Here is a 12,802-nt window from a genome sequence, read left to right on the forward strand (position 1 = left end):
TCTTTAATATCCATACGAAAATGGTGAATGCTACCCTCATCAAAAATAACCAAACCGTGACCCCAACCATAAAAAAAAAAAAAAAGTTAAAAATGTCATACTCATAGGTTTCTTTCCTTTAGGTGTTAGAATTTTTATTTATTATAAAATGAATAAATAAAAAGGTATAGTATTTGAAGAAAATGGGAAAAATAAAAATGAAGAAGAAAGAAATTAAAATCAATAGTTGTGGTGTGGCATTCACCACGTACTGTCGTACCACTGGTCGGTGCCTAGATTTTCTTTCATTCTTAAATCCCATAAGCTTAAATAAACACACAACCCATTTCCCAATTCCACCAATTTCCCATTTCCTCACTCCCAACTCCCCATTATGCACTCCTTCGCCGCCCCCTGGTCCGGCGTTCCCGCCTCTACCAAACCCCTCTGCTGTTCCTGCAAGTCTGCCACCGCTGCTCTCTTCTGCCGACACGACACTGCCTTCCTCTGTCTCCGCTGTGATGCCCAAATCCACACTCTCTCCGGCACGCGCCACCCACGTGTCTGGCTTTGCGAGGTCTGTGAGCAAGCTCCCGCCACCATCACCTGCAACGCCGACGCCGCCGCTCTCTGCCCTTCCTGCGATGCTGACATCCACTCTGTTAATCCCCTCGCTCGTCGTCATGACCGCTCCGCTATTCAACCCTTCTACGATTCGCCTCCCTCTTCCTCTGTCGCTTCTGTCTTCAAATTCCTTATCCCGACTCAACACCAACACGACGCCGTTCAACCAGATTTGAAATCGGAGGACATTTTCTTCTCCGATATGGATTCGTTGATTGATTTCGATTACCCGACTGCTGGTGATGGTGTTGTTCCTGAACAATCCAATCCAGGAACAGAGTCCACTACACAACTCACCGATTCCTCTACTAGAAATTTCTCCGGGTTCCAGCTCTGTAGCACTCGATCTAAACTCGATGCCATTAGCTACCCATCTCAGAACCTTAGCCATAGTGTAAATTTCTTTTCAACCCACTTTTCTTTGACTCTAAAATTCTTGCCCAAATTGATTTATATTCCGTTCTGCTCTGTTTCTCTGTTTTACTCTGTATTGCTCTGTTTCAGGTTTCTTCATCTTCTTTAGACGTAGGAGTTGTGCCGGATCGGAACACGGCCTCCGACGCGTCGTTTCCGACGGTGGAGAAGGCGGTTCAATTGCGGGGGATGGAGCGGGAGGCGAGGGTGTTGAGGTACAGAGAGAAGAAGAAGAATCGGAAATTTGAGAAGACGATTCGGTATGCTTCGAGGAAAGCTTATGCTGAAATTCGGCCGAGGGTTAAAGGGAGGTTCGTTAAACGGAATGAAACAAACTGTGAAATGGAGAGAATCTACGGCAGCGCCGGCGTAGGGTTCATGGTAGGCGAGGGGCAATACGGCGTTGTTCCGAGCCTTAGAGTTTGAGGGAAGTGAGGGCTCTGACGGGAAATTGAGAGATCCTGTTTGTTGGTTTTTATTAAGCCTTCAGGGTCTAATTTGGGATATAATTCGTATGTAATATCAAATAATTTTAAAATAAAATATTTGATTAAATGGGTGACTGAAATGTAAATTATGAAAGTTGGGACCAAAATGGTTAACACTCTCAAGCTTATAAATATTTTTTTAGGACAAAGTTTATAACTTAAGATGTATTGAATATGATTTAAATGCTGATGTCACCCATTGTTTAGCTTTGTAATGTTTTATTTGCCATGACGTCAACATTTATTGATGCAAACAGAAACGCAGTTAATTCTTTTTTCAAAAGTTAAAGTCCACGTAACTTGTTGATTCGCAATATAATTTTATTAAATTAGATTCGTTCAAATTTATTACTTTCACAAAAATCATAAAAAGTAAAAAAAAAAAAAAACAGGTTTATCTCATGTTTCGCTTCTACATGCTCTTCATACATTTATATCATTTCTATTGATACACATTTGACATAATATTGATATATGACTCAAAATGATAAGTTATTCAAGTGTTTCAAATTTAAGGGTATTTTAGTATATTGCAATGATTTTGTAGTTAAGGCATCTTTGTTTACTTTGAGCACCTTTAGGTATCTCATAACTATCTAAGCCTGCTTAATTTAGAATTGTTTTTTTTTTTCTTTTCTTTGTTCTTTTGTAGGGCATGAACATATTAAGGATAAGATCGAAGGTTAATGAAAAGATGGAAATAAAATACGCATATACGAAAGCTAAGTAAATTGCATTAACTAAGGTCAAAGGGTATAGAAGAGGGCACTGCAAGGTAGAATGCCTCATTTTTAAGCTAGGTGCATAGCATCACAACGTTACCTTTAAGAGTGTCGCAACCCTCCAAAGTTCATAAGCACAAGGTATTGTCGGTGTCGATGTGTTGTCTGCCTTAGCTCGATGTCACCATCGCAACAATATAAAACAACCTTTCTATCACCTAGGTTAATTCTCGTCAACTATTCTAGCCAACTCTTTACACAATTCTCTATATTTTTCTCTCTAGTTTTGATTCGTTTGTGATCCTAAGAAAATTCTCCATTTATTGAAATGTTGATAATGAGCTAAGGCTATTTCTAGCTTGGGTTCTTAGAAGTTTCCTGTTTTGATGTATTCGTAAGTTGTGAATTAGCCTATCTTGTAATTCCCTACAAAAAATTCTAGATATCCTGAAGTCATTAATTTAAAGTAACAAGAGATCTTGCGTTGGGAGATAAGGTCTCTCATGCCGCATAAATTGGTGCTTCAGAAGAGGCACTATCTTTGACATATTACTTACTGCGTTGGGAGATTTAAGGGAACTCCCAACGCGTTGCTATATGCGTCGGGAGTTTTTGACTCACTCCCGACACGATACGTAATGCGTCGGGAGTTTGTGGCTAACTTCTGACGTAGTTTTTGATGTGTTGGGAGTTAGCCTTTAATAAACATTCATCTCTTCCCATATCTGCGAAAAAGGGGAAGGGGACTGATTTGCGAAGAGATGTGGTAGGGTTGCTCTGCTCGTCGCCGCCAAATAGAAATTGTCGTCGTCAGTGGTCGTTCTGCCCATCGCTGCCTTTCCCTCCATCTTCGTCTTTATCTCCTGCTTTGTGGTATTTTGTATGTAAACCCCTTTGGCTTCATCAATTTTACTCCTTCTAAAGCGTTTTCATCTTTTACATCTGTATTTGTTAACGTGTTTCCTTGTCTGTGATCTTTATGTACTTTTTTACTTTCTTGATGTTTGATTTGTTTTTTTAAAGGAAAGGAAGGTTATTTGGAAAAGAATAAGAGATTAGTAGAATTTTTTCTTGATTTTTTAATCATCAAACTTCTCAAGCAAGAAGGATGTAGAATAGTGAAAAAAACTTGGAAAAGAAGATGGGAGTTTTGAGTGAGTGCCGGAGAAATTTCAACATTTAGATATATATATATATATATTTTAAAAAAAATAGAGGACCTCCCAACAAATAAAATGCAACGTGGAGAGATCCTAGGAACTCTCGAGGTAGGTACATGGCGTCGAGGATCCTCTATTTCTCCCAACACTGCATTTTATTTGTCAGTAGATCCTCTCCTGATTCATTTTGCTTGACCTCGTTTCCGACGTGCATTTGGATCTAACTTTTGTGTAATATCTTAACTCATATGGCTATTTATGAAAAAAAAAATAGTGACTTTAGATTATTAATGCAATTCAATTAATTTAAATAGGTTATTTTCACACGAGGTTTTCAAATAGACGTATTTTGTAGAGTTGAAGTTGTGTTATATGTTGAATTGATTTAATGTGATTCAATCTCTAGTATTTTATTTTTGAGTTTTTTCTCAAATGAATGTCGTATTTATCTATACATCCATTTGGATCGAGAAAAATTGTTAGATTGATATATTTTTATCTAAATCTCAAAGAACTCCAACGTGAAAAGAACTAAAAAAAAACCACTATTCCTTCTTCGGCTAATCCAAATCCATGTTACCACAACGTGAAAAATTGTGTACCAAAATTGGAAGGATATGGCGTGGTGTTGGATGTCTTTTTTACCTAAAACATTGTGTGAAGATTTGGCAAATGTGATAGCTAAAAGCATACCTACCAACAAACCAATTTTGTCACATTTCCAATATGTTCCTTTTATAGCTTTATAATATATTCTTCTTTTCAACTTTTCAAATGACTTCACTCCTAACTTTTTATATATATAAAGCAAATCATTTTTCATTAAAAATAAACGGTTCAATAAATATAACAAAAATTTAAAATTTATATTTAAATAAATGATATAACAATTAGATTCAAAATAATTAAGTATATAACAACATTTTAAAAAATTTAAAAATATAACAAAATTTGTGAAATTATATCAATAATAGAAGTTTATCACCGATAGATCATGTTGTAAATATTTCTATCTTTGATAGACCATATGAGTCTATTAAGGAGTCAGGGGCACCTGCCCCTCATATTATCAATTTTTATAATTTAATATTAATTTTGAAGTGTTAAATTATAATATATATTAAATTTAGTTTCATTTTGCTTGTGTGTAGTGGTTGTGCCCAACTTCGCAACCACTTGGCATACCAACTTCATTGCACAAAACCCTAAAAAAAGTATACTTCCAATCCTTAGCATAACAACTTCTACTTATTTTTTCCTTCTCACTCGTCTTCCCTAGTCGTTTCATTGCTTCTTTCTTCATTCTTACAGGTTAAACTTGAGTGGCAGGTGGGTTCAATCTACCAATAATTATTTACACATGAAAATCACGTGTGATATAGTACCATAGTATATATACTAGTGGTTTATTTCAACATTTTGGTTTCAATCTCAAATATATACGAGTACTTAATTATTTTGAATAATTTGATGATGTCAATCTTAGTTTTTGTCCTAATGAAGTATATATTTTTAAAATAACTAAATATACTTATGCATATATGAAAAAATGTGTTTCATATACATCTGTATAGATCAAAGATGAGTCTACTAAACTCAAAATGATAGATGAAAGGAGACTACTAAACTTAAAATATGAAGTATATATTATGTAAAACCTTAAATATATACTTGTTTTAAACACATTTAAAATAACAACGTACATATTTGAAATAAGATTGTATACAATAGATATAAACCCATATATACTCTACTGAAATAAGATTTCAAAATTCCTGTATGCATGAATGTATATTTGGTATATATATATATATATATCATAAATGTGAATACTTGATATGTATATCAAAATTATATAACTTAACTATCTATGATATACATAGCTATATCATCATCATCACATATATATAATAAAAAATTTAATGGGGAGTATGCTGGTCGAACATGAAGTATATATAATCGACAATGATCATGGAGATAGGCGATCTATGGAGTGTGTGAAGGTAGGAGGTTCTAATTTTACTAGAAATGAGAAGAAGAAAAAGCCTTAATGTCAACAAACAAATATATGTCAAACACCCTTGAATTATGCTTCTAAATAATAATTTTGAAATTAAGGTTTTTACATGTCATGTTTGTAGAAATACTTCCATTTAGGTTTTATGAAAATATGAGAAAAATATAAGTAAAATAGCTCCTTTCTGTCCATGCCTTTGACCTAAATCAATACTTCCAAAAATAACAAAAAAGAAAGTGAACATGCCTCTAGGTGAATCGTTGAACCAATCAACCTATCAGTTTAAGTAGTTCGATAGAGATAGTATACCAAAATCTTATATTGGTTTTGGTTTCTAAAATTTGGTTTTAACATATAGTAATTGGTTCAGTTTCAATTTTGTACAACAATGGAAAACCCAACCAAATTGCTTGTACCCTAACGTCTACATCCAAATACTGTTGTTTTATCAACTTAAATTCGAAGGACCACCTCGATCGTACAATTATCAATCAAGACCAAAATTTGAAAAACTTCATTAATTATGATACATGGATTGTACCTTAGATAAGATGGATGAATGAACTAATTCAATGTAAAATCACCTATACACACAAATGGATATCTGATATAGAGACAAATTGTACTTCCCATTGCCCAAACATCTCACGAGGTACATTTTATTTTCATATAATATATACACATATTTTTCTCTATTCTTGATCAATTTCTTTTCTTTCTTTTTTTTTTCTAACATTTTTCTATTAATTAAATTTCTTTCCCTAATTAAAATGTTTCATTTTTCTTTAAAATCTTCATCTCATCTCTATTCTCTATTATGTTTTATTTTTCTTCCTTTCTCTAAAAGTTTTATTAGACACAACTTTTTAACTTCTCACAGGGTATAAAGAAAAAATTATTGTTTATTTATTTCTTTTTTTCCTTGTCTTTTTATTTATTATTATTATTGGTTAGAAAAATGTAATCTTTTATATATTCACAATAACATTTGTTTTAGATTTATTGTTGTTCATCTTCTTCCTTCACCGTTTCATTCATTTAATCTCATTTTATTCTTCATTTCATTAATTTAATCTCATTTTAGTTAAAACAATATTGGTGTGTTTGGACCTCAAACTATAAATAAAAGTAGAGTAAACTATTTTAAGACACTTCATGTTTTATCTCAAGGTTATTATAATTTTAGGATTACATTTAAGACTATTCTATTCCTTCTCTCATCTCTCCTCTCTCACCATTCCTCACTCCTCCCTTTCTCATCAGTCACTTTTCCTCATTCCCTCTCATTCCCTTCCTTCTACTTTCTTCTTGTTGATTCTTTTTAATTATCCAATTTAGTTGTCATTCTCTATCGACCATTGTTTTAATATAATATGTCGTTTAAAATAAATTTTACAAGTTTAACTATGGTACAAGAAAAATAATCTAATGAATTTTGTTTACATATTTCTTTGAAGATTTAATTTAATTAAAATATTATATGAAAATTTATGTAACAATAAAAAATTAAAAGATTGTAATATCATTTATATAAAAATTAAAATGACAATGAATATTTAATGCCACACATTTACTCAAATAAATTTTCATCTTTTTAATTTTTAAAAAGTTTAAAGTTAAATGATATTTTTTTTTTTGGAACAAATTCAAAAGTTTAAAAAGGAAAATAAAAATTTTCCAAAGTTTTAAAAATGTTAATAGTAGAGGTATTTTTAAAAATAACAAAAAAAATTAAAATATTTACAAGATATAATAAAATCTTGAATTCTATCAATGATAGTCGTCATTGATAGAGTGTCTATCAATGTCAATGATAGAAGCATATCAATAACTATCGATGTCTATTATTGATATAATTTGAAAAAAAATTACTATATATTGTAAATATTTTGTCAAATTTATTATTTTCTACGACTCCTCTTAATAATATTACTATCATATTAAAATCAAAATTATTAAAATTTAAATGCACAAAACTTATAGTCTAATTAAAATATATAAAGTTTACAAGTTTAAACAAGAATTTTAAAAACCTAAATAATATAAATAAATATGTGAATTTAATTAATTAAAATATCATTTAAACATTCTTAGTCCATGAATTAAATTCCTTGAGTCATGTAACAACACTTTTTTTTATCACTCATTATTATTTTAAAAAATAAAAATAAAAGAAAATATTATTATTTGAGTTGTATTTTTAGCATTTATATGTGTTGGCCCCTCCTCTGTTCAATTCCTTGTATCGGCACTAATTAAGCCTCACGACTCAAAACTCCAGTTTGTAGCTAAATTTATTAAATGAATATCTTAATTAATCATATTTGATAAAGCAATTGAAAAATTGTGTATTTCAGATATAGTATATATGTATGCCAAAAGAGAGGAATAGCATATATGTATGCCAAAAGAGAGGAGTGAAAAACCCATATTATAATAGTCTTTTTTCTAAACATAAATTATAATAAGTCGGACTAATATTATGCAACCCAAACATAGATTATAATAAGACATACTATAATAGTCTGCACCACAAGTCTAGACCATAGTAACTTAGACTATAATACTTTGCAACCTCGTAAACAAATTTTTTCTTCATTGTTGAGTTGTCCGTCTACATTTGCAATGAACATTAATCCTTTGGATGGGGCTTTTAAGATGCTGAAATTTCAATTAGTAGGTATACCACGATTGGATTCCTAACTATATTTAGTAGAAATCATCTTTTTCCAAAGAGGCTGATTTTCATGGATGAAGTGCCAAAGCTATTTATTGAGCAATGCAAAATTTGTGTCAAGAACTCTGCTAATACCTAAGTCTCCTTTGTCTTTTGGTGCCGTAATTTTGGTCCATTTTAAAAGATGAATATTATTTTCCCCATTTGTATTTTTTCATAGAAAATTTCTATAATGTTGCTCAATTTTTTTTTTGCATACACCAACCGAGGCCTTGAACATAGATAACTAACAAGTGGGGAGGCTAGCAAGAGTAATGTTTATGAGGGTAATTTTCCACCTTTGGAAATGTAAATGTATTTTCAGCTACTGAGCTTTTTATGAATTTTTTCTATAATAGTATCCCTGACGGGCTTTCTTCGACGTGTCTGCTGACGTCGTTTCCGACATCGCGGTAACCTTTCGCAACGTTGGTGAGGGTTTTTGACGACATGTTGCTGCGATGGAAAAAACCTTATTTCTTGTAGTGGTCGTTCACTCCACGGTCTCAAACAAGCTCCACGAGCTTGGTTTGCAATGTTTAGTTCCACTATTACTCAACTTGGGTTTACTTCCAACTCTCACAATTCTTCCTTAATTACTCGTTTGACATGTTATGATATTGTTCTCCTCCTTTTATATGTTGATGACATGATTATTACATGTGATTTCCCTCAAGCCATATATGATTTGCAAAATTACCTAAGAAAGCACTTTGAGATGAAAGATTTAGAAGCCCTCAACTATTTTCTTATCTTCTTACTCGATCTATAATCACTAGTTCTGCCACATCCTCGACATCACTAGATTTGAATGTGTGTCTCACTCCTTTTGATGACGTTCCTCTTGACCATCCCACTTTGTATTCACAAACTTGTTGGTAGCATGATTTACTTAACTGTGACCCGCCAAGATATTGTGTATGCAATTTACATTATTAGTCCATTCATGATCGCTCCTCGTACTACACTACAAGCAATAGGGTCTTCTCCAGCGCAGCCCCATGTCAACAAAAATCCCAAAAAAATGTCAGAGAAGGTTACCCGGACGTCTCAAATTACGTCGACATGTACGTTGGGGATACTTTCCCCAACACAAATCACATCGACAACGGGAAAACATTCACTAGCATACATTGTCAGCACGTTGGGAAAAGCCTAAACTTTGTTTTCTTTTCTTTATTTGCCATCTTCTTCTTTTTCTTCTTCTTCTTCTTCTTCTTCTAGCTTGTTAACGTTCTATTTCAATTGCATACTTCTATTATTCTTATAGTTTCTTCGTGAATTTTTTTACCTTTGTGTTTCAGTGTGGATTCATAAACACATTTTGCGGTGCTCTGAAATCTGGCTCTACTATTATTTGAAAAGTACAGTGAAACGAAAAAGTTGAAATAGAAAAGAAAAAGAGAAGAAAATAGGAGACTCTCGACGGTATTGGCAGCAAAGACGGACGGCGATGACAGCACAACTCTACTCTTCTCCCTCTCTCTCGATCAATTATAGGTTTATTTTTTGTTTTTTATTTTGTTCCATGTTAAAGGGAGAATAAATAGTGTGAACTTTTCCCAATGTCTTCGAAAATGTCTAAATTTTCTCCAACGTGCCCCCTGCCACATGTCAGAGAAAGATGATCATTGTCACTTTAATACGAAAACTATCTACAACGTGTGGCAGGTTGCACGTCGAAGAAAGTTTAAACAATAATAATTATTAAACTTTTCGCGACGTCACTCCACCCAACGTCGGAGAAAGTTTATATAAAAAATAAATATTTAAACTTTTCCAGACGTGCCCCTGCGATACGTTGGAGAAAGTGAAAATTCAACTTTGGCCACTTTCTCCAACATGTGATAGGGTGCACGTCTGGAAAAGTCTAAATTAAAAATCAATATTTAAACTTTTGTCGATGCATGCAAAGTTATGTCACAAAACAAGACGTCACATAAAGTCTCAATTTAAATTTAATGCGTTCACTTTTCACGATGTGTGGCAGGGTGACATCGGAAAAAGTTTAAACAATAATTATTATTTAACCTTCTCACGACGTGCACTCTACCACATGTTGAAAAAAGTTAACGCATTAAATTTAAATTTAGACTTTCTGCAACGTCTTGTTCCTGTAGGTCGCGAAAAGGAGCTTTTTATTTAATATTTAATAACTCAACAACTATATATTTACATTTAAATTTTCATATAATTAATGTTGAGACCTAAACAATTTTATTCACAACAACATTTAATTGCAAGAAATAAAAACATAATGAAAATGATAATGAAAATGGTAGAGATATTTTTTGGTCCTTAATCCACGTGGGTGGGACCAAAGGGGTGGGGAGTCGGGGGGGAAAGACGAAAGAGACATAAGATTGAGAAAAATGTAAAAATGTTGGGTGGCATAAGCACGTGAAGGGGAGGGCCTCACCATGTCCTCTTCACGTGAACTTCCCCACTCTTAATGGTCCACCCACACCCACACACACACACCATGATAGTACCTCCTCATATCTCAATATATATATCTATATATATAATATATAGTTTCAACCATATAATATAATATAATTAATATCTCTCTCATATTCATTACCTCAAGTTTGAATTTAACACTACCAAAATAAAGCAAAATGGGAGTGGTGTTAATCTCTGTTATGGTGGTTGAAAAAAGAAGCCATACTGTATATTTATATATTATATTATATGTTCGTCAACATTTGTTTGATGATACAACGTACTGTATGTTGTGTCATTTGGTTGAGAATGTTAATAGAATAGAATATGCATAGAATTATAATTAAGTTTTATGGGAGATGTAATAAATTCTTAATAAGAACTTAAAGAAAAGCTAAACCTATATATTGAAATTGGAAGGGTTCAGTTTGTAGTTACTTAATTCAGAATTAATTATACAAAAATATATAGAATGCTATAGCCTATAGGATTACTGCTAAATAATACCGCGACTATGGGGTGATAAAAATGAAATCTGATAAACTTAGCTAATCATTTGATCTAATGTCTGGCAGTTAATGTGCAGAAAGATCAAAATCCATCAACTAATAGAATTTAATTTTAAAACAAAAGTAAATAGATGCTTATTTATATCCTCTAACTAAAATATCTGATTATATTATATGATCTGATACTGAATATAATCAAATGTGTAATAATTTTTTTAAAAACTAAAATAAATAGATAACTATTGCATATAATTTAATACTTTTAAATAAATGTTTTAAACGTTAACAAGGAAAAAGAGAGAAGAAAAAAGACACTCATCCTTTGATATTCTAAACAATCAATTAACAATTAATCGATCATGGTCCATTTCACTAGCCTTTTAAACAAAACCATCAATTTCAAATAGGTTGATTGGACCTTAGGTTGATTTGAACGCCAAACTGACTCTAACTAATTTGTGGTCATCCCAATCACAATTGCATTGATGATCTTAATGTCTTCTCTAGCCACATCAAACAAACCATCTTTTAATGATAAACAAATCTATCCTGAGTGTCCTCTACCCATTTGCATTATTTAAGACACACTTTAGCATTTTATGTTTGTAACTGCTGCCTCCATAATTCATTACATTCAACAACAAAACTTGATCATTACTTTTGAAGTCTACATAGAAAGAGGAATTTAGGCAAAAAAAAAAAAAAAAAAAATCTCCAAGTAAACTTTTGGAGTGTACATAGAATTAAAGAGGAATTTAGGCACCAAAAAGACAATGAATCAATTTAGGTGGAGCCACAATATAGCCTTGTGTAGGTTAGATCTTTGGCACTCTATGAGGCCGACTAATTCATTGACAAAAAAAGAAGTTCAATGAATTGTCATTGACTAATGACTTGCTTGTAAGTAATATCTATTGGATTACTTTTATTTTATAACGTTATCTTTTTATACACACATCGATCTATTAATAGATGTGACATGATATGGATCTATTAATAGATGTGACATGATATGGAGACTAATCACATTTAAGAGTATTTGAACTTATATGTGGAGAATTTTTAACACTTAAATTTCAATTATTGAATAAATATGAAAGTCATGTAAAATGTTAAAAGTGGTGATAGACAAAATCTAGCTAGTTCAAAAAAAACTCACTTGACACATTTGCATCTCACCAAAGTGAATTATATTTTGGGGAAGATGTTGCATGCAAAATAATAAGAATAGCACATTTACGTGGATCTTTACTATTTGATAGTATAGAATTCTATCTCAAAATCAATTGACAATGAGAAAAGTAGTACATCTATTTTATAAAAAGTGTGAGTCTTCTTGATTTTTTTAATGTGAGATTTTTAACATCTCAACATGTCACTTCAAGCTGGTGTCTCTTTGAGTTCACCAATATTTTTTAACTAAATACTCATTTGGGCTTAGTGACCTCTGATACCATATCTGATAGTATGAGTTTTATCACAAAATCAATTGACAATGAAAAAAGTAACACATCTATTTTACAAGAAGTGTGAATCCTCCTGGTTTTTCTAATATGTGATTTTCAACATTTCAACACTTACCACAGATACTCCACTGCATAAGTTAGTTTTTAAAACAAGGGTCAAAGCAAACTTTTGGAGGAGAAGATAGACTTACATGATATGCAGTTATATCATATTCTATATAGCTGAACCTAGGGTGTCCTCAATCCTTATCCTAAAAAAAAA

General features: G+C 32.1%; 1 protein-coding gene across 1 annotated transcript; it reads left to right on the forward strand.

Moving 5' to 3' along the window:
- Positions 1–309: 309 nt before the first annotated feature.
- Positions 310–1,720, forward strand: LOC101217538 (zinc finger protein CONSTANS-LIKE 5). The gene is made up of 2 exons (XM_004150280.3): positions 310–997; positions 1,108–1,720. Exons 1-2 carry the CDS (start codon positions 374–376, stop codon positions 1,441–1,443), a joined length of 960 nt encoding a protein of 319 aa, XP_004150328.2. The 5' UTR covers positions 310–373; the 3' UTR covers positions 1,444–1,720.
- Positions 1,721–12,802: the final 11,082 nt, after the last annotated feature.

This window comes from Cucumis sativus, chromosome 2 (genome assembly GCF_000004075.3).
Source record: "Cucumis sativus cultivar 9930 chromosome 2, Cucumber_9930_V3, whole genome shotgun sequence".
NCBI classification, from domain to species: Eukaryota; Viridiplantae; Streptophyta; class Magnoliopsida; order Cucurbitales; family Cucurbitaceae; genus Cucumis; species Cucumis sativus.

Coding starts and splice junctions, on each gene's coding strand:
- LOC101217538 (XM_004150280.3), top strand. CDS start 374: ATGCACTCCTTCGCCGCCCCCTGGTCCGGCGTTCCCGCCTCTACCAAA. Junction 998..1,107: donor CTCAGAACCTTAGCCATAGT/GTAAATTTCTTT, acceptor GCTCTGTTTCAG/GTTTCTTCATCTTCTTTAGA.